This window comes from Tympanuchus pallidicinctus, unplaced genomic scaffold, assembly GCF_026119805.1.
Source record: "Tympanuchus pallidicinctus isolate F22 unplaced genomic scaffold, pur_lepc_1.0 scaffold3, whole genome shotgun sequence".
NCBI classification, from domain to species: domain Eukaryota; kingdom Metazoa; phylum Chordata; class Aves; order Galliformes; family Phasianidae; genus Tympanuchus; species Tympanuchus pallidicinctus.
Genome location: NW_026294747.1, coordinates 17652724 through 17679734, shown reverse-complemented (window position 1 = coordinate 17679734; position 27011 = coordinate 17652724). Strand labels below are relative to the sequence as shown.

General features: G+C 39.6%; 1 protein-coding gene across 1 annotated transcript; it reads left to right on the top strand.

Moving 5' to 3' along the window:
- Positions 1 to 5635: 5635 nt before the first annotated feature.
- On the top strand, positions 5636 to 25305 carry FBXO3 (F-box protein 3; the record flags this gene model as incomplete). The annotated part of the gene is made up of 11 exons (XM_052695969.1): positions 5636 to 5934; positions 9230 to 9319; positions 11572 to 11735; positions 13056 to 13170; positions 17113 to 17317; positions 18564 to 18609; positions 20824 to 20908; positions 21782 to 21904; positions 22348 to 22463; positions 22852 to 23042; positions 24238 to 25305. Coding segments are annotated over 11 exons (1560 nt in total), but the record flags the coding sequence as incomplete, so codon positions are not given.
- Positions 25306 to 27011: the final 1706 nt, after the last annotated feature.

The following is a 27011-nucleotide window of genomic DNA, read 5'->3' as shown; positions in this document are numbered from 1 at the left end:
CAGAAAACGATGATAAAAAATAAAAGCAAAAATTATTTAAAGTCATTGAAAAAAGCATGGTATTCTGAATAAGACTTCATCAGCTGATATTCTAATATAGTGTCCTTTATGTGTTTTCAACACCGTCAGTATTTTAAAAGGCATGTCATCCCTCAAGATTTCCCTTCTTTGTCCCCATTATTCAATGTCATGGTAGGAAAATGAGAGCATTACCATCAATATTACTTTTTTAATTCCATGTCCTTGAATAAGGGCAATAAGAACCCTGCATAATAGAGTTTTCAGCAGGGAGAGTAAATGGGAATCGGTTGTTAATTCGATAGAGGATACAGAAGCTGACTCTCCCCTCTCTGTTCTCAAGGTAATACTGTGCCTCCAATTGTCATTATACCCAAGAATCAAATTATTGGAATTCTGGACACATCAGCACAAAACCGAAGACTCCCTGCCAATTTCGTAGCCTGCTTGGAAGGGAACATCATAGAGCATCACTCATTTATACGACTGCCAGCCTGAGATTGTAAATTCAGAAAACAAGAAGGCCTCAGGTGCTGCACTTTAACACGTCTTTCTGCTCCTGAATCACCCCCCTCCTCACTACCCCCATGTACAAGGTAACATTTTATCTCTGAAAGGCAAAGCTTTCAACCATCTGCCAGGATGAGCACAGCCTCTGCATGGCCTGAATGTGAATTGAAAATGAGACTATTAAGTCTATTAATTGATAACAGTGACTTGTGACTTTGAAGGAGATTCATGACACTTGGAAAAATAATCTATAAAGATTTTTGTTGCTCTAAAAAGACAGCGCAGCATCAGCTTATTTCTCTTGCAGCAGGTTCATCTCTTTTATTGCACTGCAGGCAATGGAAATTTTAATGGACACTGGGAAAAATGATCTATTCCTCAGACCCGCAACAGAAAAGAAACCATAAAAAGGCATAGAACAGAGAGATGCAGATATGATATAAAAAAACATTTAAAGAATTGTAATTAAATTATGATTCACAAGTCTATCCATGAGACAAAGATTAATCTGGCAGAAAGTTGAACCTTGTTTGAAGTAACTTGTTCCCCCCCTGCTGGGGGTTGTTTTGTTCCAGTCTAATGAGATGGCATATTTCTGAATGGTTCTTAACATAGCAGCAGATTTCTGCCTATTAGTTAATCAACATATTTTGTAGCAGTGAACCCCATTCTGTTCAACGCCTTACAAGTGCCTTGCAAGCAGCAATTCATTGTTTCTTCCCTTTTGAAGATACAAACCCCATTCCATAGGTGGGGAAACTATGGCCCAAGATTGACGTGACCTGCTTAAAATTGCACAGTAGACAGACTTATACCCGACCAGAACTTAAATCTCCTGACCTAAGCATGGACTGTTTTGCAAGTGCTAAGTAAGCAGGTATCGGTATGGCACAGCCTGACCTATCCAGTGGTGTGGATGCAGCCCCTTCACATCCTCAAATATAGTCTGAGCATCCCAGGGCATCTTCAGATAGCATTTTGTATGGATACTTCCCGTGAATTGTTGGGAAGTGATTGGTACACTGATGATGTGTACTTCTCTCCTCTGTGAGTGATGGTTAAATGCATACAGCTCAGCTGTACGTGTTGAAGCCTGTGGGGACATTCGGTCATTGGTTGTAAAAACTCATAAACTTCTGCTAGAAAAAATGCACCTAATGATGTCTATGGCTTATTCTCTGCATACCAACCATTTCACTATTTGCAACGATACTCAGGCAATACTCAAAATCTCTTTAAGCCCCCTTCTCTGTATTCTTTGCAAACAGTAAAGGGATGATCAAAAAGCTGTTCTTGCATGACTTCCCTATTACAAATTTGGCTTTCCAATATGTAATTATTTTTTGGTGGGAAACATATGATGCATGAAAATCCCACTTTTCAGGGAAGAGATATTTCTTTTGTAATGACAGGTTGAAATGCCATTTGCTGAGTGCTTCCTGAACATCTCTGCTGTACTCTGAGGTATTCTGGTTACATGTATGTTGGTGTAAGTTAGTGAAGCCTGGGACCGAAGGTAGATCGAGTGCAAGTTTTATTTCTGTGGAGGTGCTGGAATAGCTGGGCAGGGGGGGATGCTGCTCCAGTATGACTGGAGTAGTAACAACCAGCCTGCAGTGCTGAGGCTATTCCTCTTAGGGCTGGGACCCTGGGTGGTGGGCAGCTGAGCCCCTAGCTGCAGGCTTGTGCCTGAGATCCTGACTTCTGTACTGCTACTGTGGGCATGGTTATCCCTGCAAAAAAAAACTTGTCTTGCATCTCTTACCAGATAACATTAACAGTGTATTTCACAATACCTGAAAGTCAGTTTTGAGGTACAGACTGTTTACTTATTTGCATTTACTTTCAAGAGACAATCTGAATAAAAATGAAGTTCTTCTACACTAAGACACATACTCTTCCATCTGACAATATCTTGCAGCATCTTGACAGCTACATTTAAAAGTGCTTAGATGTCACGTTGCTAGCTTAATAAAATGTATAAGACCTGGGATTATACACCTGAGGATGTTTTGCAACACTGGGAATTTCTAGGTCCGCTCGTAAGACAATACTCTGTCACAACATGGTTGCTTTTCTCTTACAGGAGGTGTGAACACTGAATTCCCCAGGAATTCTTGGAGCTGGACCAGCAGTGAGTTTGACCCAACGTGCAAGAGAAGCGTGTTGCTCAGCTGATAAGGGAACTGAGAACATGCATCAGCAAACACAGTTTGTTTATCCCGTAATAACTGGTTTTGAGTAGTACAGCAAAAAGTGGTTGGGTCTGCACGAGGCAGATAAGAGCTCCTACCAAAAGGACGAGCAAAGGGCACGTGAGGCTTCCTGGAAACTTCAAAAGAGAAGCCTTCAGTGGGAATGGATGACTAAGGGAATTGCAAAGGGTTTCTGGAGTCTTTTATCTTTGTGCTACCTCTTCAAATCCGGCTCAACACTTCAGTAATTTATTGTTGCTGTCATCTGATGAATGTTCACTGGGCTCAGCCTTTCTCCTACCGCACAGGTGTTCAGAGCCAAAAACTCCACTGCTGGAACCGCAGCTAGTGGTCGTCTTGTTAAGAATCTCAGCTAACAACCCAAAGAGAGAACATGTGGAGCTGAAAAGTGAGCGGCTATCTGGTTCATACAGATGGCTTTTTTCAAGTGTGAAAGAATCAGTGATAGCAGAATTTTCGAAGGGGCACATGGTTGTTCTCCACTTTCCCCAAGCAAAGAAAAGCTTTCAGAGCTTCTAGACAAATGCCAAAGCTGCATCTAAGCAACTGGGCTCCTAACACTTCCCATAAGATCATGGAATATTTCTCCAGTGCTTATTTTCATTGGGGTCTTTCACACATGCCCTAGGATGAATCATACATAGTGAAAATATTGTAAGCACATGAAATAATGAAAATTCCTAAAACTTTATTAAAGACTTTTTGACCAAATTTGAAATTAGCCATCTTGGGAGCATGCACGTATGATCTCCTGTGGACTCCTCAGAGCTATTCTCTGTTAGCATTACTCCAGCATGGACAAATGCACTCATACAAAACAAGAGAGCGGGTATCAGCAATGCTGGGCTCTGATGGAGGCCCCTGCTGACTACCCACTGCTCACAGAATTTAATGTGTCAGCTTTTGGAGACAAGGATTGTGTCTTTCTATGCTATTTACACTCCATAAAGTAAGCAAGTTTTTTTTTGAAAATTACATGGATGAATGTTTACATTTTTAATCATATCTCACCTATGATTGATGTCAAAGTACACTGTGTGAAAGGAAAACCAGCTCTGAACTAAGAAACCACAGGAAAAAAAATAAAACTTGATTATGTCGGTTTGTGTTAACGTGGAGGCCTTCCTCTGCAGAAAGAAAAAAAAAAAAAAAAAAAAAAAAAAAAAAGCAGAGGCTACTAAAATTGCACTCTAATGGAATTCATATCTTAGCAAACATAAATAAATGCCTGAGTGTCATTTCAGAGTTTTTCTTTCTTTGTTTATTTTTGCTAATAAAGAAGACAAGCACAGAGTCACTCAGACCTGTCCAGCAAAAGGTGGGGAAGAAGCAGAGATGTCCTGGTGACAATCTTGGGCAGCCACTGTAGACAAGAGCAGCCATATAGGGTCACCTAATAATTCCAAATCTATGGACCACAGTTTTACTAGCACAGCACACCTTCCCTAGCTCATCTCTGCCCCAGGATCTTCTGGGCTCAGAGACACTAAGATATGAGGGTTTAATTCATCCAGAACACCTCTGCACTAAGGGACCTGCCTGGATTACTATACTCTTCGCACCTCATCTGGTCCAGAAGCAGAAAGCTGAGTGTAAGTTCCGTCTGCTCCTTGCATTTCACTGTAACCCCGAGATAAAGGCCATTGGCTCAACCCTTGGGGATACCAGAGCTGGCCTGTGGGCTGCCTTTGATTCCAGCTGACCTTGGAGGTGCCATGGCTAATCTCCTGTCGTGTGAGAGATTCAAGAAGGGTGTCACTGTTTGTGTATACATGGCTGTAACAAGAAGGGGATTTTTTAAAAACCAGTTGTTTCATTCTGTCAGGAGAAAGCCTGAAGCTGTATGCTGACAGAAATCCCATTTGTTACTAAAATGTCCAACAAGCTCATTCATATGTAATATTTAGTTTATTCACGTACACATTTCACTGAAGTTCTGGCTCTGATCCCTAGAGCTACCATTCTGGCATCTTTCAAATCTCATCTGAGATTGACTCCTGTGAAGCCTGGAAAAGTGATTTGCTTATCGGCTCCTATGTAAATCCCTCACCTTTCAAAGGACAACTGATCTATCTTTATATTCCTTTGACTCACTGAAGTCTCTGCATGACGATACAGCTCCCGTTTATAATTTCTTTTCCCTTACTCCTTACTGTTTGTTACAGCCACTCTTGGGTCATGGCTAATTTTAGATTATCAGACTTCCAAACAAAGTTAATTGCCTTGTTTTCCCTATATGCCCTGAACTTATTCCTTCTTTTGCACACAAAAAAACAAAAATAATATTATCAGTATAATAACAGTACACATTTCTTTGGGCCCTTTTATTCTCAGTGGTAGCTGTAAGAGGCATTGTAGTAAATGAACTGGTTTTCAGTGACCTAATTGCACGGAATGAACTTGGAGTAAAGCCAGCTGCAAAGCCCTGTTTTGGCCTGTTCAGGGGTCATAGCTCCAGAGGTCAGGTCATAAACTACACAGAGGTTGGGTAATGCCTTACACCCACCTACATCCTGTAGTTTCTTATCATCTTCTGGCATTTCCCTCATTTGGATACAGAGGTAGGAAGCAAAGTTTATCAAACTTGGCCAAATGTATAGAGGTTAAGGTCAGTTTACCTAGATGTTCAAGGAAGATTAAACGATTTTAAACGATTAAAAGATATTCTGTGTTGTAATCTATATAAAATGGGCGCACTTAAGAACAGAGTTTATGAATATCACTGTAATGGATGCAGTGGGCACAAAATTCCCGTGTTGGAATTCAGTGCTCCCTTTCTTGTGTATCATTCAAAGGCGTTCGGACTGCATTCCAAACAGAATCACTGAAGTGACCCCAAGCCCCTTTTAACACGGACCACAGCGAAGCCACAATAATAGTATGTATAAATAATAACGATATTAAAATTCCCGCCCTTCTGGAGCACGGGGCAGCGGCGAGGCGCCGCCAGGACAGGCGGCAGAGCCACCAGCGGGACGCAAAGCGGCGGAACGAACGGCAGGGGGCGCTGCCAACAGCCCCCGCCGACAACGGAGCGGCGCGAGGGGCGGCCCCGGCGGCGAGGCGGTGGGACGTCTCTCAAGATGGCGGCGCCCCTGGACATGGAGCCGGCGGCTCTCAGCCTGGAGCTGCTGCCCACCGACCCGCTGCTGCTCATCCTCAGCTTCCTCGACTACCGAGATCTGATGAGGTGAAGGCCTGGCCCGGGGCGCCGCGGGAGCCTCCGGGCCGCGCTGCCGGGGGGAGGGAAAGAAGGAAGGAAGGACGGCCGGCCGAGCCCGGCCTCGGCGGGAGGCGGGGGAGGTGCGGGAGGCGTTCCCCCACGCAGCGCCGGGCCGCGGCTCGGCAGAGCGCCGGCGGGGTCCGCTCCCTTCCTCGGCCTCGGCGCCCCCGGGCTGTGCTGCAGGGGCGCAAGGCGGCCGCTGTGTCGGCCGTGTCGGGGAGAGAGAAGTGGCCGGCTGGGAGCCGCGGGGAGCGGGGCGGGCCGCCTGCCTCGGTCGGGGCTGCCGGTGGCCGCCGGTGCACAACTTTTGGTTGTGCTTGCAAACAGGGTCAGGAAAAGAGTGCTGGAGGGGGATGTGACGGACGGGGAGGAGAAGCAGCGAGCGGGGCACGGCGCTCGAAAGCGTATGTCGCTGTGCGAGGGAGAGGATCGGCTTCTTCTCGGGAGGGCAGGCGTCCTGAAGCACTGCGCTCTTAGAACAGCGGTGGCGTTTGGTTAAGCGAAACGGAACGTTCACCTTTTACCCCCGTTACCTGTTGTTTTTATTTGTATTTAAATCACCATGTGGAGGTGAACCAATAGCTGATTTAATGGAATGAGTAATTCTCTGAAACTCTGATATGTGTGGGCAAACAAAGGGCGGTTCTGTTGCCAGCAGTACGGGCGGCTATTGAATGGGCTGTTGTTTGGGGCTGGGGGAAACCAGATGCAGTCAAACAGGAGGACTCTCGATCAGCAGAACGTGAACCAGAGCTGCGAGCTGCTCCGTGTGGGGTGGATGTCAGAGCTGCAGGTCAGACGGCGGAGATGAGAGTATGTTTTTAGCTGAAGCCTTCTCAATGAAGTGCAAGCAGCAGCAGTGATTGAAATCGGTGTTGCATTAGCAAGAAGAATGCGTGTGAATCAAATAGGATGTCATCAGTTGTTTTTCTTCTCGTAAATATTAGTGAGGAAAGCCGAAGGCATCTGGGAGACTTATGTTAACTAGGAAGCAGAAATGAGAGGAAGTATAATGGAAGCAAAAAACAGTGTGGTAATTGGGTAAATTCAGTGGAGATGACTTAGTAGTTGATGACAATATAGTGAAGGCAGGCTTAATGCCTATTTTTGCTAAATATTTGATGAACTCTTATTTGATCACTGTGTGATTCTGTGATGATATGAGATGAGTGTGGTTAGCTTTCTCATTGGTAAGGTCAGTAATGGTAGTTTTGCTCAGCTTTCCACTCACGGTACTCAGGGTGTTAACTGAGGACATCTCTGGCTTGCTTGTCTTTGTTTTAGTGGCATGCATGCATACACTATCACAGACATTCCCATTTCCCCTGTATTCCACAGGTTGGTCAGCCTGGTAGTCTTTAAATAATGAAAAATCCCAACACTTATGTAATTAATGAGAATGGCTTTAAATCTTTGACTGTGTTTGAAGCCACATGTTACACTGTTACCACAGTGACTTCTTTCTTCCAAGCAATTATAAGCTTGGTTGATAATTATGGTTGGAAAGTCTTGCTGTTAGCCCATGCCATTAAACCATGTCCCTCAGTGATCTGTGCTGTTCTTGGAAAGCTCCAGAGGTGGTGACTCCACCACCTCCCTGGGCAGCCTATTCCAATAACACCAAGAACAGATTTCGGCTAGGAATTTAACTTCAGAATGTTTTTATTTACAAATAAACTTCCAGAATGTCGCAAATGAAGTTCTCCTATTGCCGAATATCAAGGTCTTGTTAATCTAGTGGGTTTCTGCTGGGATTACTATTAAATTCTAAGTGCAAGCCATTAATAGGTGTTAAGTAGTTTATTGTTTAAAAGCAAAGCCGTTAAAGCTTACAAGTGCTGTAAAGACTGGTGAAGTAACACAGCAGTGGTACAAGGGGTGTGTGTTCTGGTCAAGCTGACCAGTCAGATCAGTGAACTCTAATAATGAGGAACAAAAAAGTGCAAGACTGTGCCAGTGAAAGGTGATGAATTAAAAGATCCGAGGGCTACAGCAGTCAGTTTGATGTGTCTCATTGTAGAACTCACTACCTAATAGAAGTGAATGTATTTCTGACGCTGAAGGTAATTTGCAGGGCATACAGGAGAATCACTTTAGTTTGTTGAAATACTAATACTGTTCTGCTTTGAACAGCTTATTGTGGACACTGGGGAAAAAAAAAAATTAAGATTGAATTGAGCAGATAAACACAAATAATTCTGTGGTCTCAGTGTGAGATAGAGTGCAGCTGATTTAGCTTATCAAAGACAGGATTTGGAGGCATTGTTATTCCAGTGTGTAACTGTGTCCGTTTGCACGGTTAGTCATTATAAATTGCCAATTTCTGAGCTACACGGAGAAGGAAATAAATGAAAATGACCAAAAGTTGAAGTTTAGTAATTTCATTTTGAGTATTTAGGTGTTAATCTCAGCTGTTAAAGCATACACACTGAGTGTTAGCACAAGGTATCAGAGTGGTGATGCTACATCTGTACTGGTGGTTTCTTCCTGCAAGTTTCTTCAAAGCATAACTGACAATTCTGCTCAAACACAGAAGAGGAAGGCGAAGATTTATTGTGAGGTGTTTGGGTTAGAATAAATGAGACAACTGTTTCTTTAAAATTCTATGACTCTATGATTCTATGACTATATTTCCAAATGCAAGATGTGATTTTTTTAATTTCATGAAGCAACAATGTTACCTGTAATGCAATGGCAAGAGCTTACCTATGCTCTTCATAAGACTGAGCTTGCACTACTTACTTCCAAGTCTACTGTCCTTTGTATTTTTTCCTGTTTTATTCTTTTTTCCCATCACAAGTTATTTAAGTAAAATGGAAAATAACTTCCTAGCACTGAAACTTTACAGTTCTGTATCTTACTGATCGAGCTTTCAATATGACAGTATGGCAATGGTGGGGAAAAAAGATAAGGTAGAGATGGGCAATTCAGGTAATGAATCAAACATAATAAGTAGCCTGCACTACAGGAATACTTGCTTCTGGTGGACTGTAATCATACCTGAATGTTTCAGATTATGTTTGTGATGGAAAAGACCTGCAGGCTGACCTGCTTTACAAAATTAATTAATTACTGACAGTTCTCAAAGCTGTAATGGAAACTGTTAACCATTATAAGAACAACTCTAAAAAGGGTAGCTAATGAACTTTCAAGCTTTGTTATTTATTTAATGGGAAAGCAAGTTACAGTTTATTGGTGAGTATTTATCCCTGTTTAGTTCACAGCTTTCCTGCAATCAAATGTAATGATTTTGTATTTATAGCTGCTGCTATTTGAGTCGGAGATTAAATCAGCTATCAAGCCACGATCCATTGTGGAAAAGACACTGCAAGAAATACTGGCTTATTTCAGAGTAAGTGTGGTTGTCTGAAGCCTTCTTTCTGCTAACAACAACAAAAAAAAGTCTTGTATGCTATTGTGTACATGACTTCTTGTAACACTTAGATTGGTGTTCACCATTTGCTGACTTCACTTTGATGAAAGCTTAGAGGTATCAAAAATGTTCATTTTCTATGACAGTTTCATGAATGTAAAAGGGTTAAAGTTTGTATGGATAGATAGAAGTGCCCTGTTCATGCCAAAGCTGGCGGAGAAGCTTCAGCTTGACTCTCAGACACCAAATACTCTGTGGTAATATTCTGAGTATTGTAATCGTGGGGGTACACCTGGATTGCTGCATCAGTGACTGCTGTGACTGGAGCTACAGAGTAGGTGAGGTTGGAAGAGATCTTTTTAAGATCATCTAGTCCAGCTCCCCTGTTCAAAAAGGGTCACCAATGACAACTTGCTCAGGACCCTGTCCAATAAATCTCAATGTTTTCTGAAAATGGAAACTCTGTAACCACTCTTAGCAACCTGTTCCTGTGTTTGACCACCTTCACATTAAAAGAGTATGTATTTCTTTGTGTTCAGTTTGAGTTTTTGGTAATTGCTTATCCTACTGTCAGTTCGCAGTGTGGAGAGGAGTCTGACTCCATCTTTACTCCTTTCCATTAGGGTAGATGCCCCTGAGCCTTCCTTTCTCCATTCAGAAGAGTTCCAGCTCTCTTAAACTCTGCTTATGTGAAAGATACTCCAGTCCCATAATCATCTTTGAGGCCTTGTGCAGTACATCCATATCTCTCTTGTTTTATGGAGCCCAAACTGGACAAAGTGCTCCAGATACAACCTCACGTGGGCTGTCTAGAAAGGAACAGTGTTCTTGGCCAGTGTTTTTCCTGTTGCACCTGGGGTTCTGTTGGGCTTTTTTGCTGCAAGGGCACATTGATGGCTCTTGGTCAGCTTGGTATCCATCAAGGCTCCCTTCTTGGCAAAGCCACTTGCCAGCCTCTTGATCCCCAGCACGTACTGGTGTGTGGGGTTATTCTTCCCCAGATGGAGGACATCAATGTGTGTAAACATATGATAAATATTCTAATTATATACAGCTTATGAAGCTATAATGCAGGTTGTAAAAGTTTTGCATTGAGATTCTCTGTGTAAAAATCTTAAGGGGAAGGAAGCAAGTGGGAAGTTCAGACTGAATACCTGATGCTTGAGAAGAGGGGCATAATGAACTTACATGGGAAAGGTGAGGGAGTCAGGGCTCTGCTAAGAACAGACTGTAGGGTGACTTTCTGACATGATGGTCTCCCTTCACCCAGGAAGGGTAAGTAATCAAGACTGAAGGAAATCTCTACTAATGACATTGGTGGGTGAATATGAGCTTAAACTTCTCTCATCTGCTGAGTCATGAGTCATGCTAGGTTTTTCCTCTTTACTCTCCATTTTATTGCTAGTTTTTCTAATTTTCCAGATTAAATATAATCTTTTTCTTCTCCCTTTCCTCCCCCCTCCATCAAGAAATCTTCCTCAAGAAATAAGGCTCTTCTGTCCTTACAAGAGCTAAAAAAAATATTAAAGCTGATATGAAGGCATCTCAATTGCTAAATTATTATGCAGGTGTATGGGGCTGTATTAAAACTTTTAGATTCAGCATGCTTATTGGAACCTCAGGAGTTGGAATATATCCTTACGCAACAGTGGAAGAGCTGCTACACTTTTGGAGGCAAGCAGCCTCTGTCAGATGTCAGTCAGCATTTTTATGCAGCCAGTATTTGAATAATCTGCTGTTGTGCCCGTGAGCAGAATTGAATATGCAGTAGTTCTTTCAGAAATTGGCTTTCTGGATCAGCATACAGCATTCTTATGTAACTATCAGGTTTGCTCTTTAGTCCTTTTTATCAGGTAAATAGAGGAGTTCATGACTCCTTTATTTGACTACTGCAGTAGATAAAAAAATAAGACTCTTAAAGGCCTGCAAAGTGATTTAGCTATTTAACAGTTCTAAGACTTAATGCTAGACAATATTCTTCCTTTAAAGAAATTGTGTATCCCTACTTTCCCCTGGTACTAAGTACCAAACATGTATCCTAAATCTGTTCCAAGTTGCTGTTTAATCGATGTCAAAATTAACTAGACTGGTGTAGCTTCCTGTGACTGAGATATGTTCCGGGCTTAATATTATGTGTGTGGTTTCTGCCAAATGACAAAAATCAGCTTCTTGGTTTTAGAAGTCAAAGTATTTAGGCTGACGTTCAAAATTCTTTCTTCATCTCTACTTAGTGAGGAAAAAAGTCGACGAAATCAGAGCTGGAAAGCTATCTTCATCAGTACCTACTCTGATCTAGGAAGATACATCCAGTATTATGCTACACTGAAAAAAGCCTGGGATGACCTAGAGAAATACCTGGGACAGCGGTGTCCTCGGATGATTGGTTCTTTGAAAGGTACAGTGTGATACCTGCTTGCTTTAGTAGACGGATGCTACTTTTATTATTGCTTTTATTATTTAGTTTTATACTGCTTTCATCTTAGACTTGTGCATCAGTTCCTGGAGCCCTGGAAGTGAAAGAGATGTGCTCTCCCTTCCAGTAAATAAGTCTATCACACCACATGTATAGTCCTTGCCAAGTTGCTAGTAATCCATAGGCAGTCTTGAAGTGAAAAATCTTACTATTGTTTTACTTCCAGAAGCTTCTTTTGTCTACAAAAAATGAATGGAATTGTTCAATTTCTTTTGAATAGTGATAGGAAGTTTTAGCAGGAGACTTGCAAGACTTAGACCTTCATGGTACCATAGTACACACTTTGTTTCACTGAATTTTTGACTGATGCCTTGCTGTAACTGAGCATACAAATTCCCCTCTGGAGTGTGTGTGGGGGTATAAGAATAGTTATTCCCTACGCCCTTCTGTTGATAATCGAATATAAAAATTCCCCAATTTCACGTTTGATGCTCCAGATACAACATGAAAGGTGTCTGTAGCCAAGGGTTGTTTTTTTTTTGTTAATGGTTGGATTGGAAACTGAGAGAAGCAACCCTTCAAATAATATTTCCTGACTGTCAGCTAAGAACAATATTGTGGGGGAGAGGTTATTTTCACTTCATAAATACTTTATGTGTAGAGCATGCCTGTTGAGATTACATTGGATGAAGGTTGGTGCTGTGTTAAGTAATCAGTTAATGTAATCAGCCTCTTTCCCAATGTACGTAGCATTAGTTCTATGCCTCCTGGCATACAGTGGTTACTAAATGTTGTTTATTTGATCAAGACACTTACAAATTTCATACTTTGTATTTAAAATACTTGGTTTTCAGTGATTCTGGCTACTTGCTTGGAACCAAGCTTTTACACAACTGTGTCCCTAATTTTCCTTGTTTGTATGTCTGTCAGTTCACTTTCTCTGGATTACAAGTTTCAGAGTACTTTGAAGTCTATATTCCTGTATTTTCTTTTGTAATAACATAAAAGAAGATATAATGCTGGGGCTACATTAAATTCTCTTTGCAATTGAAAACATGCTGTTATATCTAGAATGTGGTTAATTTCTCTTTGTGCTAGCCATGCTGCTCTGATGAAATTATGTGAAATGAAATTTTAAAGAAAGGTCTTAATGCAAATCCTAGTATTCACATGTGTCGGGAACAGCGCACAAGCATTGTGGGCAGAGTAGGGAAACAGCATTAAATTTGAGAGTTGGAAGCAGTACTTGTTTATTCCCCCTCTAACACTGCCTCGTAATACTGTGTTTCTTTTTGTACACAGAGAGTGTGCAGGAAGAGGATCTAGATGCTGTGGAAGCACAGATTGGCTGCAAACTCCCAGATGACTATCGATGTTCATTCCGTATTCATAATGGACAGAAGCTGGTTGTTCCTGGGTAAGCTACAACAACTGCTTACCAAGTTGTTAATTGTCTGTATTCTTAAAAAGTTCAAATGTCTGCTGACAAGGACAGATGAAACATTGAATGTATTGTAACTGAGGGACCACTTGTACTGACACTGATTATAGAGTTGGTTATGTTCTAATCTCAGAAGTAACTGAAAATGTAGTGTAGATTTCTAATTGCTCTAATTGTTCTTGAGTGCCTTTATTTTTTTGGTAACAACTGAAACTTCAGAATGTTGACATACCACTGCATGCTGCTTTCCCAAAGTTTTGCTCTGTGTTATATAAGCTATGTAACTAGACTCAGACTGCAGTCTTCGTGATTTGGAAACTTTTGTTCTTTAAAAATGGTGAAGGAATAACTTCCAAACCAAGTAGTCATTCTCAGTAGAATCTAAGTGTCAATTTTGCAAACTAAATTTTCCAACTAGAAGATTTTATGATGCTATATCAGCAATTAAAAACTCCTTTGACATCAAGGTTAGCATGCAGGTGAGTGCACATGGATTTGTATCTTCCAATTATGAAAAGATTTAGCAGGTCAGCACTTGATGCGCAAACACAAGTGTTAGCAAAAGATAAAAAGCGGGCAAATCACTGCAGTGTCTCTCCTGAGCAGTGCTTTCATGTTGCCCTGCCAAAGCCTTCACTGATAAAGCAGAGACAGCTTTGTCTAATTCGGGTGTTGTAAGTGCAGTAGGTATATGGGAAATGGTTTTATGCAAGCATAAGGATGATTTCTAGTTTTGCTTCCTTCCCTAGGAAAAACTTGGTGCTTTTTTTTTTTTTTTTTCAGAGGAGGGGTAGTGTCCTACCTAGTTCTGCAAATTTTATGAGATAGCTCTTTCCATTTTGAAAGTGCATCCGTCTGTTACCTGATAGAGTAAAAAGTGGTAGTAACTGCAAATACATTACTGTTGGTCAATGGATGACTAAAAATTTTTATGAATGCAAATGTGTCTCACCATGCTTGCTATGTTTGATCATTTGGAAGTGATCAGAATAAAGCTCTGCAGCTTGTGTGTGTTCTCCTCTTCCTACTGCTCTTTTACTTCCACTACACCCTGCCTTGATGAGCAGTGTGCTTGTGGAGGGGCAACAAGGGACACATGCATTTGGGCATGACCTTCAGTTCAGGTAACTGCCAGCGGGCTGTGATCTATTTTGTGCCCTCAAAGGGAGGGAACAGGCCTAAACATTTCTTGACAAACCCCATTGGTGGACCAATTATTTCTGCCACTGGGACCTTGGAATAAGAAATGGTGTTATACTGCAAGTAGAAGATATAGTGTTACTTTGGGGAAGACTTGCTCACTGACCTCACAATTCATGCTCCATAGTGGGCCATGAATGTCAGCAAGATCAGGTGTAGGGGGTGGAAGTTGATGAGTTTGTGGGATTGGTGTGTTAGACCAAAAATGGAGGACACTGGGTCTAGATGTGAGTGCCAGTCACTGGTAAGTGCTGTGGGAGTCTTTGTCCAGATTTTAAAGACGCTACATATGGAAAGATGAGAGGAATGGAACCTGTTGCCCAAGGTAGGAGCAACTTAGATCATACAGGCGTGTGGCAGCTTGTGCCTTGAGTCACTGCTTTCATAATGCCAGCAAAAGCTTAGTGTGTGCAAAAGTTTGCGTCTGAGAACATTAGTGAAAGGCAAATTAGAAGGGAGTATGGGTGGGGAGGTGTAGGTTACAAGTTTGTTTACTTGGATGAAGAAGAGAAGGTTGTGGTTCTTTGGGGAACAGGAGAAAAATAATGTTGTTTATAAAGTCAAAGCTTTTAGAAGCTTATCTTCTAGTGCTGTGATCTTGACAGTTTCTAGTTCAGTCCACATTAACCTATTAAATGACGTTATTGAAAGACTATTGGAGGACTAATCAGTCTTAGTCTTAGGAATATTTTCTTAACGGCTGTATCAAGAATACTTAGTTGTTAACAGTGGCCCGGTCTAGTTTGATCAGATAGATAGACCTTGGAGTTCTAGTGATTAGGTAACAGCTACCTCTAAAAAGAAGTTAAATGTGCAGTGTGGATTTTGGAGTGGATGTTGGTTGTTTTGTTTGTTCCCTGTTCTAGGAGTTTTCTTGTGCAGATTGCCTTGTGATTCCTGTGTGATCATTGACACTGCATTAGAATTTAAGTGCTTTCTTGTTAATTTGATCAACTCCTTGCACTAATCAACTTTGGGCAAAATATCTCCTGTTTCAGAGCTTTGGGAGAATGTCAGCCACGTTCTGCCAAACAGGGAAAAAAAAATAAAAACAATATGAGAAAGCTGTTGTTGCAAATCTGTCATATTCTTACAAATGCAATAACTGTAACTCTATTACTTCAGGCCTTTTTCCAAATTGATGATGTATAGTACATTGATGTGTAAACTTTTAATGTGTCCTGCTGTTTCATAAAAGGAGTATCTCATGTTTTTTTGATGCTGTCCTTCCAAATGTCCCTGAGTCCCACATCAGTTACATAAAGACATGTTTATATGCAATGCATTTGTTACTCTAACCGCTGCTTTCATTAATCTCTTGCTGTTAGCCTGTTTGAAATAATGTATTGAATTCTTGTATTTTGCTGAGTTTTAAAATATTTGGTTCATGTTTAACATACGTATTTGTTGAGATGTGATTAGAAATTTCAATGTTGACTTGCTTGGATATTTCCTCTAGAGACCCTGAATTTTTAAAATAATAAAAATAAAATCTAGATAATGTGACTTCTCAAATACAGAAGCCAAAAATGTTAGTAAGAAGGACCAAAAGTAAAGTGTTCATACAGAGCTCCTGTCCACTTATTTTAAGTCCTATTTAAAATTGTTCACTTTTGATTTTTACCCTGCAAAGTTTTCTCTGAAGCATGTGACCTTGCTAACACCCAGGCTAAGCCTGAAGCCTACCAACTCTTTCCTGTCATACACAAAAACTCATCTGCAGTGTATTTTTCTTTGGCTTTGATAACTGTAGTCGTCTCTTCTTGCTAGGCACACTGCTGAAGTGTGTGCTCTTGTAGGTAATTACTTTAATCGCTTTATCCCTTTTTATCATTTTGCCATTATTTGCACATCTTTGAGATTGAATGTATGTTGGTTTTTTTTTTTTTTCACCATGGCTTTCATTCATATCAGTGTTACCTTTAGATTCTGATGCTCACCTTCATTTTAAATCTGTTATTTGTACTAATCTGAAAGCACCTTTTTTTTTTCCTCAACTGTTTGTATTCATTTTCTATCTCAGGAGACTCCTTTTGTGGGCTTCAAAGTCATATTCATATTGTCAGAAAAAAAACAACAGAATCCCATCTTTTGTAGTGTGCTTACAAAAAACTAGAGGAAAAATTGGATGCATAATGGTCTTGTCATGCGATGCTTTCTCATTCTTTCCTTGTGTGACTTTGTGTCTGTCTGCCTTAGTTTTTATACAGAGATTTTAGTCTCTGTGACTCCATAGTTGTTTTCCTTCTTTACTTATCAACCTTTTCTCCAAAGCGTAGAACACCCAGCTCATAGTTTCGATCAATGTCTGTTACTATAGCAGCTTGTTATTCTAATTGAAAAATCACAGATGTTTGATAGTATTGAAATTAACTTGCATAAAACGTGAGATATCTTCAGCTATTATTATATTAAGCTAATAGGAAATTGCGCCAGCTGTGAATAGGTAGCCTACAGCTTATTTGAAGTAGTTGCAGACAGAATGGGAATTTTGAGCAGTTTAAATGATTCTCTAAGGGACAAAATGTACAAGAAAGTGTGGAAGCAATCAAGCCTCCCTCTAAGTTTTACTGAGAACTAAGACTTGTCTCTGCTTCTGACTGTTATTGTTGGATTTAATATAGCTCTCATATAGCATTGTTAGATTGAAAGCTTTCTTTACATTTTGAGTGAGATCTTCTGTTTATTCTGCTTCTATATCTGATTTTGTCTCTTAAGTTTGATGGGAAGTATGGCACTGTCGAACCACTACCGCTCCGAAGACTTGCTGGATATTGACACGGCCGCTGGAGGCTTTCAACAGAGATTAGGTCTGAAACAATGCCTCCCCCTGACCTTCTGCATTCACACTGGCCTGAGTCAGTACATGGCCCTGGAGAGCGTGGAAGGACGGAATAAATACGAGATCTTCTATCAGTGTCCAGTAAGAAGGATATGGTTATACTTGTGAATGCAGATCTGTAACAGTTGATGGTAGCTGTTTGTTTAGCTTTTCTGCTATGGAAAATAAGAATCTCTTCTCTCAGATGTGATAAATGTAGACTTGCTGTAATAAACCTCTGGGTTTTAAGGAAGACTTACTTTCCAATGAGAGAACAAATTGGTCATAAAGAAATCCTTTATAGACTTAATTATTTGAGTTTTTTTTCCTAATTCTTAAAGCTGTAAAATTTTAAGATAGGCGTCATCGTTGCTACTGAAGCTTAAAAATGTTACACCTAAAAATACTTCACGTATCCCCCTCTTTAGTCTCCCCCACCACAACAGTAGGATGAGTGAAAAAGAAAAAGATCTTCTTTCTGCTGTGGAATTCCTGGCTGTATGTTTTCAGAGCATGTAGCAATGAGATCTGTAGGGAATGCTTTGGAATGCATTACTTGAAGGATGTTAAGATCCCCATTTGTGTTATATTAAGTATTCAGACCTTTTGAATAAAGCATTGGAACCTGAAACATTACTTACATGCTTATGTTTGGGGTCATCTATGAATAGCCCTGCTTTTATCAGGTAGGAGAATGATAGTAAAGGAGCTGAGATTGTTTAGTCTGGAGAAAAGAAGGCTCTGAAGTTTTTATCAGTGTTTAGAAATACTTGAAGGCCACAAAGAAGTCAGAGCTTCCCAGGGAAACCAATGACAGAGAAGAGGCAATGGGCACAAATCAGAACACTGGAAACCTGATCTGAACGTAGGCAAAAAAACTCTTAACTGTGAGTGTGGTTGAGCACTGGAGCAGATTACTCAGAGGTTTTGTAGTCTTTGTTCTTGGAGACGGTCAGAACCCAAATGGACATGATTCTGGGTAACCTGCTCTAGCTCTATTCCCTAGCACAAGGGAATTGGGGTGATAATCTCCAGAGATCTCTTCCAACTTCAACTTCACTGTGCTTTTGTTCGCTCTCTTCAATGATGCCTTGAATCTGATGAGCCTTAGTGGAATATCAAAACTGTACGTGTAATTATCAGCTGAGCATTCTCAGGGACAGGCATGTGTGTTTTTTATTACATATTTGAAAATATGAGTAGGATAGGATGATGAATTAAGAAGCAAGATTATTGGTCTAGTGGATATAGGAAGGAGTTCTCTATGTTACATTTCAGATCTTAAATTTTAAACTTGGAAGTCTAATGCTTTCCTTCTAATACATCTATAACCTCCTTTCTGTTTCAGGACCAAATGGCTCGCAATCCGTCTGCTATTGATATGTTCATTACAGGTAATACTTCAGAATAAAATATTCTTCAAAATGTTTTAATTGCACTGTTCAGGAAATAGATGTCAGTTTTTGTCAGGTGAAATCAAACTGTGCAGAGCAGTTGACTTGAACAAAGCAAGTGCTGTAAATCTCATCTGGTACTTTTAAGACTAACCTGCTTTAAAGCGTCAGTGGTTACTTGAAATGATTTTCCTATTAAAGTTTGTCCTTCCTGGTGCCTTGTATACCAATTTTACAGTGTATTAACCTGTCTAACAAGATGAGCAAAGGCTGTAAATTAGCCACCATGGGTGTAATGTAAGTGCTTAGTAAATATAACATCCAAGTGGACACAAAGTGTTTTTTTTCCCCCAATATTCTTACAGCAGTGTTAAAAGTTCATATTTTGTGTCCTGTAGTGAAATCTAATTTACTATAACTGTGGCTGCAGAGAAAAGACTTTCTGAATTTTTATTCTGTCGATTTCCTTTGTTGAAAAGAAAAGGGAAGAAAGGTGAAAACTGTCGTTTGGTTATGTGGTACTCTATTGTGATCATCTGTCTGATGTTTACATTGACTGAAATGCTGTTCTCATGGTTTGTTTGTTTGTTTGTTTTTAATTCATTGGAGTCTGGTTATTGTGGCTATGTATAAATTAATCTCACTCAATGGGAAAGCAGGTGTGTTTTGAGTAGTTCCAATATTAATCTTAGTTTAACCTCGTGTGTTTCTTAGGGTATGTGCATGAATATTAATAGGGAGAAATCATTTTACGCCATTGCTGGTTTGGGTTGAAGGTGGTTAAATTCTTTACCACTCTAATTATAGGAGTCCTTCCTATGTACTGATTAATAGTATGAACTAATTTCAGCGTGACAGAAACAATCTGAAATCTGTTTTACAGAAATCATTCAGTAAAATGCACTGTGAGCCCTAGAATTATAGAGGAAAAATGCACCAAAAGCTCAAGAGTAATATTTTGGTTACTTGCTTTTCTCCGCATGGGGATGATTTAATACTTTAAAGCTGCTCTACAGTGCATTTGTATTGTTTCTTGAGCTTGCTGCTTTTATGGAGTTGAGTCAATGATGAGGTGATCTGACATCATTGCACTTGCCTGAAAGGATTCATCTTGGCATGTTGCAGGGTTGAGGGGAAGCTTATACAGCATTCATCTAGATTTTTTTGAACATTGCAGAGTAAATTGGTCTATTTTCTCTGTTCAGAGTTACTTTATAAACAGTTTGCATTTTGTGGATTAGTGGTAGAAAGGAGAATAATAAACGTAGATTCCATAAGTTCAAAGGACAGTACATGTAGCTCTCACTAAAATGAAGTGGTAAGTACGTGTAATCTAAGAGGAGAGATCAGTAGTCGATAACAGTTCAGTGAAGATTTGGATAACAACTTCTTAGTATTTCAGTTACTTTAAATATGGCTTTGTGTAAGTAAAATTGACAAATAATTGAAGAACTCGGTGTACTTTTCTGCTGAACTCTTTATCACAATGCTTAGAAAATTTATGGCTATAATTAAAGCCAGTATCTTTTGTATGAAACTTGTTTCTTTAGAAGTTAAATTTGCCAGCTTGACTGCCCACTTAGAAATCAAGCTGTTCCTTAATAATGGCTGTAGATGTATGAAAACCTTTTCTCAAGCAATGGCTGTATGTTAAGGAAAATCCCAACTTGTTTTGAGTGCACTTATGGGCTTGTGATAGGAGTGCTGAGTATATCTATGCCTCATCCCTGTTTTAAAGAAAGGGAAATTCTGCAACTTTTTAACAGATTTCTTAGAATCAGTTTGGAAACTTGCCTATCAAAGCTATGTTCATAAATCCACCAGCAGCCTTGCGTGCCTCTTGTAGGTGGACTAGCTGGAAAGAGCTATACAAGTAGGATGCACCACTAAATTAGTGTTCTTTAGGAGAAGTCACAATAAGGACAGCATGATGAGAGACACTGGCATTTGAAAACTGATGATATTGCAAAACACTTAGCTAAGATTTTCTTCAATTGCTGTGGCATTTCTGGAGTATGTACTCTTAGTTCTAGGTTGGTTGTTCCAGATGAGCCTAATTGGTTGAAAGGACTGGAATATTGGCTAACTCATCTAAGAAAGTCTGAGAATTTATTGTGAAATATTAAAAATTAAGCTTTTGCCTTACACTGTTTACGGAAATGTTCTTAGTGGTAAACTTGCCTATCCTTACTAACACTTCTCTTTGATATCTAGGAACATCTTACTTGGAATGGTTTACATCCTATGTCAACAAAGTGGTAACTGGTGGTTATCCTATCATCAGAGACCAGATCTTCAGGTAATGTGACTGAGACTAAAAGCCTCACTGCAATATGTTGATGTTTCTTTTAGAACGTAGACCTCTTTCTAAGTAGTTACAGGTATCTGATATAAAAGCTAATAGTGGGGGAGGAAGGAGTGCATGAAATATTGCAGATACAGCTTTGAAAGAGAATGCTTAAATACATTTTTTTCTACCAGAAACTTGAGTTTGTAATTTATATAAACAGGACTGAGATTTTGAAAAGAAGTTGTTCTGAAGCTTAGTTAACAACACCATATTACTTAGTGTTTACAATGCGTGTGCTACAGCTGCAGGGCAGTTTAGAGTTATTAAGACAGCAATTGTTCCAGTGAACTGATCTCTTAAAGTAACACTGCACTAAATAAGTAAATGAACAGGACTTGTTCTGCTGCTTAATAGTCATGTACTTACAATTTTTTCTAAGTTTAAGTAAGAGCCTTAGCTTTATCAAACTGGGGTTCTACAGAACCCGAGTGCTTGATCTGAAAATCAATTTACTTGTGGTAGAAAGGCGAATAATAAACATAGACTTCCATAAGTTCAATATATATAAATATATAAGTAAATAACATAAGAGCACATCCTTAATAACAAGTGTCTTCATTGATTTCAGATGAAATTATATACTTAGCTTAGTGTAAGCATTAATGCAGTTAGAAAGAGGTATGTAGCTGTATGAGTTTGGGAAGTGTGTGTAATGAAGACACTGTGTATATCATTAACTTAACTAGCAGATGAAAAACTCAATTACTTTTAAATCTAGTACTGCAGTGTTCTTAGTAGTGACTAATTAATCACTTCACATGTTTAGTTTTCTGTTCTGAACGTGCACAGCTATTTGCAGATTTAACGTTTTCTTTTTTGTAGGTATGTGCATGATAAAGAATGTGTTGCTACCACAGGAGATATTACTGTTTCTGTATCTACATCTTTTCTACCTGAACTCAGTTCTGTACATCCACCGCATTATTTCTTCACTTACAGAATCAGGTAAGAATTATAACTGAACACCATAAAGCACCACAGGGAAGACCATTGTGGAGTTCACATCAACAATTTTGTAATACTCTGTATAAATTTGTGAAGTTACTGAAATTAATTGAATGTGTCTGAATGTGCACAGCATGCACTATTTAATTAAAAAACAACCATTTAAACGTTACCTGGTCAAGTACATAAGGCATCTGTCAAGTTGGTAATTAGTAAAATACAGTGATGTGTGAAGTAAAAAAGTTACAAGTAACTCAAAAAGGGAGCAATAATGATAGTGAGCAGAGACATACAGGTGGTTAGTGGCAACTGATTCAGTATACCTTACTGGAAGTTGTTGGGGTTTTTTCCCAGTCTGGTTTGAGAAATACCCCAAGATTGCCCAAGTCTTAAATTGTATGACGGTAGTTACATAATCATTAAATGTGCTGTTTGGCTTCTAGAATCGAAATGTCCAAAGATGCCCTTCCTGAGAAGGCTTGTCAGCTGGACAGTCGATACTGGAGAATAACAAATGCCAAAGGTGACGTGGAAGAAGTTCAAGGTCCTGGAGTAGTTGGTAAGCAAAAGATTACTTTTATAAACCTAATGGTGAATGTTTTGGTGTTTAATAGTGTTAGTTTCATGACGTGCATATCAGCCATTCTTTATGATGACATGGTAGTAGTTATGTGGTTTGTATCAACACGATTTCATTGCTTGAAAGGAAGAAATACGCATCCACCTGTTTCATCTTTTAAAGTTGTTTTGCAAGCATAGTTTTAACATCTTGATAGTCAATCTTTCTTCAAGCAGTTGTTTTTAATGCTAATAGTTAGAGTATACTTTCTGCCTCTACTAGAATCTGAAATGATCTGCCTGAATGTTACAGAGTGCCGCTGCTCCAGCAAAGTGCTAAAATGCAGTTATACATCAGATCTTACTGTGATCTAACATCTTGTCAACAGGGGAGTTTCCAATAATCAGCCCAGGGAGAGTCTATGAATATACCAGCTGTACTACTTTCTCCACAACGTCTGGATATATGGAGGGGTATTACACCTTCCACTGTCTCTACTACAAGGAAAAATTCTTTAATGTCACGATTCCCAGATTTCATATGGTGTGTCCAACATTCAAGGTGTCTACAGCACGAATGGTAAGCAAAAATGCAGCTATGCTCATCTTGGATTTTCTTTCTCACCTCCTGTTCTCATTGAGTGTTCATCTTAATAGTCGAACATAACTATGTGTCTAAACTTCAATGATGGATCTTTGAGATCCAATTCACTTAAAACATAAAATCTGGAAGTATCACTCAGTCTGATACTTGGACAACTTCCCACTATGCAAACTTTTTTAAGCTTCTGGAATGTTTATTGATAAGAAAACACTTATGTTGCAAAATTCACTGAATGCTGTTCAGATTGATAACACATTTAAGCCTAAATCGGTCTGAAAACTGTAGTAGTCACTTTGTACACTGGTAAAGCCATGTATCCTTGTTGCTTTGACGTGTAGTGCTACCAATTTAAAATTTTTAAAATGATCCTCCTGATATTCAGTTTTCACTTGAAGTGCATTTGACTTGCATTTGACTCTTAATGAGTTGGCAAATCAGAAAGATATTTAGCTTTCTGTTAATTATCGTTGCGGTTTGGAGATTGCGAGTTAACTTTAATTTTTCTGTTTGCTTTGGAACATTTAGATGTGATGGCTTTATTAATTGTATGACTTGCATAGCTCTTTTCTAGTGATTAGTTCAGATAGAAACAAAATCCTTGTGCAAGCGCTGAGTATTCCTTCTACTTTTGCCTTGGAAAAACAGGACCAAGTTTATTTGAAAAATCATGTTACCAGTGGCTATAATAGAAATTGCCAGCAGAGGTCGTACTTATAGTGGAAGGTATTTCTAGATTACCTTTATGAGTGGAAGAGGTTACAATGTATCTGACTGTAGAAGTGATTTGGTTTCATCTCTTTTGCTCTACCACTACTTCTAAAGGTAGTAATGACCCTTTGCTTTTAAACTGCTTGTATCAAAATATGAGCCACCAAGGAAACTGGCACAACTAAGGTTCCAGATTGATTCTATGTAGCTGTACGTATGGAATAATTAAGGCTAATGGAAATTTAATGAGCTGAAGATCAAGTAGTTTGGCAAAATGATGTCTAGTGTAAAGTAATCTTTATAATTCTAAGGAACTGGGTTTTTTAAGACATGGGCACTGTATCTACCTCAGTTAATTGATGTGATAATATAGATTTCTAATTTTTCTGGACAAACATTTGTGCTTTCTTATGAGTTGCTGAAATACAAGATTTTAATTAAATATGAATGTGCCTTGTATTAGGAAACAAATAATAACAAGTATGCAGTGGATGAAGACGAGGATTCCACAGACACTGATGAATATGAGGACCGCCGTAGAGTGATGGACATTCCTGCACCTTCTGGACGCTGCCCACATCATACCTGATGGGACTTTTTTCCAAAACTGTTTTCAGAAGCTGAACTCTTTGGGGCTAGTGCATAAAAATATTTCTGACTATTGTAAATGAACTTTCTGTTGCCCATCAGGGCAACTAGCATGAATGTTGGTGCCAGCTCTAATATTCATCAGAGTATAACTTCTTTCTTTTTTGTTTCCTGATTTGGAAGTGTGGGGGAAGGGGGGAAGGAGGAAGTAGAGAAAGAGAAAGGTGTTTGGGTTTTGTTCACTTTTTTTCCTGGGTGCAAAACAGCGTGATAGTCTGAGATAATCATATGTTTCGATTTTAAACCATTGTGTGGGGATTTGTTTTTATACAAGCATTTGAAATTAGCAATAGACAAGGAGGCAAAAGAGGTGTATATTGTCCACGTGAGTTTCTACTGTTGGTAATTTCTGCTAGGAATGATGTTTGCAGGTTGGTTGATATGTCCCGTTTGGATTAGATCAGGTGCTCTTACGCTCTTTTTATTAATGTAGAACCACCAGAAAATTCTGATTGTCAGATAAATTTGGAGTGGAACTGGCCTTATTTCTAGACAATCTGTCTTTCTGCTTAATTTTATGCTAAGTGACTCTGATTGAATAATGCCTTTTCAGAATGTAGTGCACACACATCATCTGCCACTTGGTAAAGAAATTTCTCAATGACTACGAAGTATGAATTTGTAAATATGGTTTGAGTTTTTCATTATATGATGTTTGCTGTTCAGACTTTGCCCTAGTTGACAATTTCTGTCAAAGTATCATGTTTCCCTAAATCCTCTGTGGATTTTTGCAACTATGCCTCCTGAATCCCCCCATCAAAAATAAAAAAAAAGAAAAAGAGCCTGACAGAACACCAGATGACTAGAATCTTTATATTTAAATAAGTATCTGTTTGCTTTATCACTTTTGTTTTCACTGTCATTAATAAACAAATTAACTGCCTTCTTTGCCCTGAAGTTCTATATGGGAATGCTTCTGAGAAGACTTAAACAAAACTGGTAACTAGTTTTGCTGTAGTCCGTTCGTTTATTTTTTCTTTTATATCCAGAACTAGTAACTGATGAGTAATACCACTATATTGTTGTTACAACTAAATCTTTCAATTGCTGAATAGCTACAGCTGTTACAGAAAGTCTGAATGTTTGTTTGTTTGCTTCCTAGAAGTCATTGTCATAGTCACTGGGTTCTCAATGAGCTCATCTTTCTCTTGTGCCACACAGCATTTGGATAGATCTTCCACAGTGGGAGACAAATGAATACTGAATGTGACCCCTGCAACAGTTCTTCAGGTGAAACATCCAGAGGAGAAAAAAAGGAAAGAAAAAAAAAAATGTTGCCTCTCCAGTACTGAAGTCTGAACATCAGTGTGAGTTACTAGACTAGGTAAAACATGTTTTCACTTGGGAGCTCCTTCAGTATTAACTGTTAGAAGAACATTATCGTGGCTTAATGTTGTTTCTTAACAGGAGGTTCATCGTCAGTTAAAAGGATCAGTGAATAAAGGTTGGGAAACCAGTATTTAGCAGAACTAGAGTTTATTCCAGCGCAATCTGTCTGATAGGTGTTTTAGCAACTGTTAACTGTCATGGTCAGGGCCATGCCATTGTCAGAAATAGGATCTGCGGGTTCTAGTAACATAGTATCAACCAAAAGTCATTAGGTTCTGTAGAAATACTTCCAACAGATTATGGGAGAGTTCCTTTTCCTTTCAGTTGTTACAAAGGAAGTGTAATTTTTGCTTACTGTTGCATAAGGCAGGATAGAGGGCAGCACAATCCTGCTGGCTTCTGAGCACTTGCAGCCCATGATCCCATTGCTGCTGGCAGTCTCAGGGCTCTTGTAACTGCAGGTATGAAGTACAGATCTAATGAGGTGGGAGAACAGCTTGTTGCTGTTATTGTACCAGCTGTGTTTCTAAGTGGTTATATAAAATGGCTTCAGGCAGCTATTTCAGCACAGCGACGTGTTGCCTGGACTTAGCAGATGCCGTGTTGCTGGAAGCACTGTAGCTCTTGGTCATGCACAGTCAAAACAGGGCATGTGTCAGTAGTCTTGCACATCTCACCCAAACCTGAAACTTCTGCCAAGTTGTTATGAAAAGCAAAGCAGCTGAAACTGGAAGAAAACAAGGCGTTAGTCATGTGTGCATGCAGAAATCTTCACTGGGAAAGAGAGGAGCGATTGTTGAGATCCCACTGAGGAAGATGGCATTTCAGCAGTGCTCTGATGCAGCACTTCGGGTAGGTGTGTTGGTAAATGTTACAGGGCTTTCACTCGCTAACTGCTCAGTATAAACTGTACAGTGAATATGTTGCACTGCCTGTCTCTTTGGTGGCCAGAGTTTAGATTAAGCTTGAAGCTCTTTCACCTGCTTCTGACCAAATCCGCAAAGTCTGATGACCCCATAGCTGGGGTTTTTGTCCACTGGGCCTCACTGCACATCTGTGAGTCCAGAATGTAGTTAAAGGCACATCCAGTGCAAATGTGTAACTGAAGCAGACCTTATTTGTGTGTGTGGAAAAGGCTTCCGGTGCCAGCTTATTGTTGCTGTAGGATTCCGCTGGCATTTTCTGAGGCTTGTACTGACATGATTAAATGGAGAGAGCCTTCTGCCCTGGCCTGACTGCATCGTGCAAGGCGAAAACAAG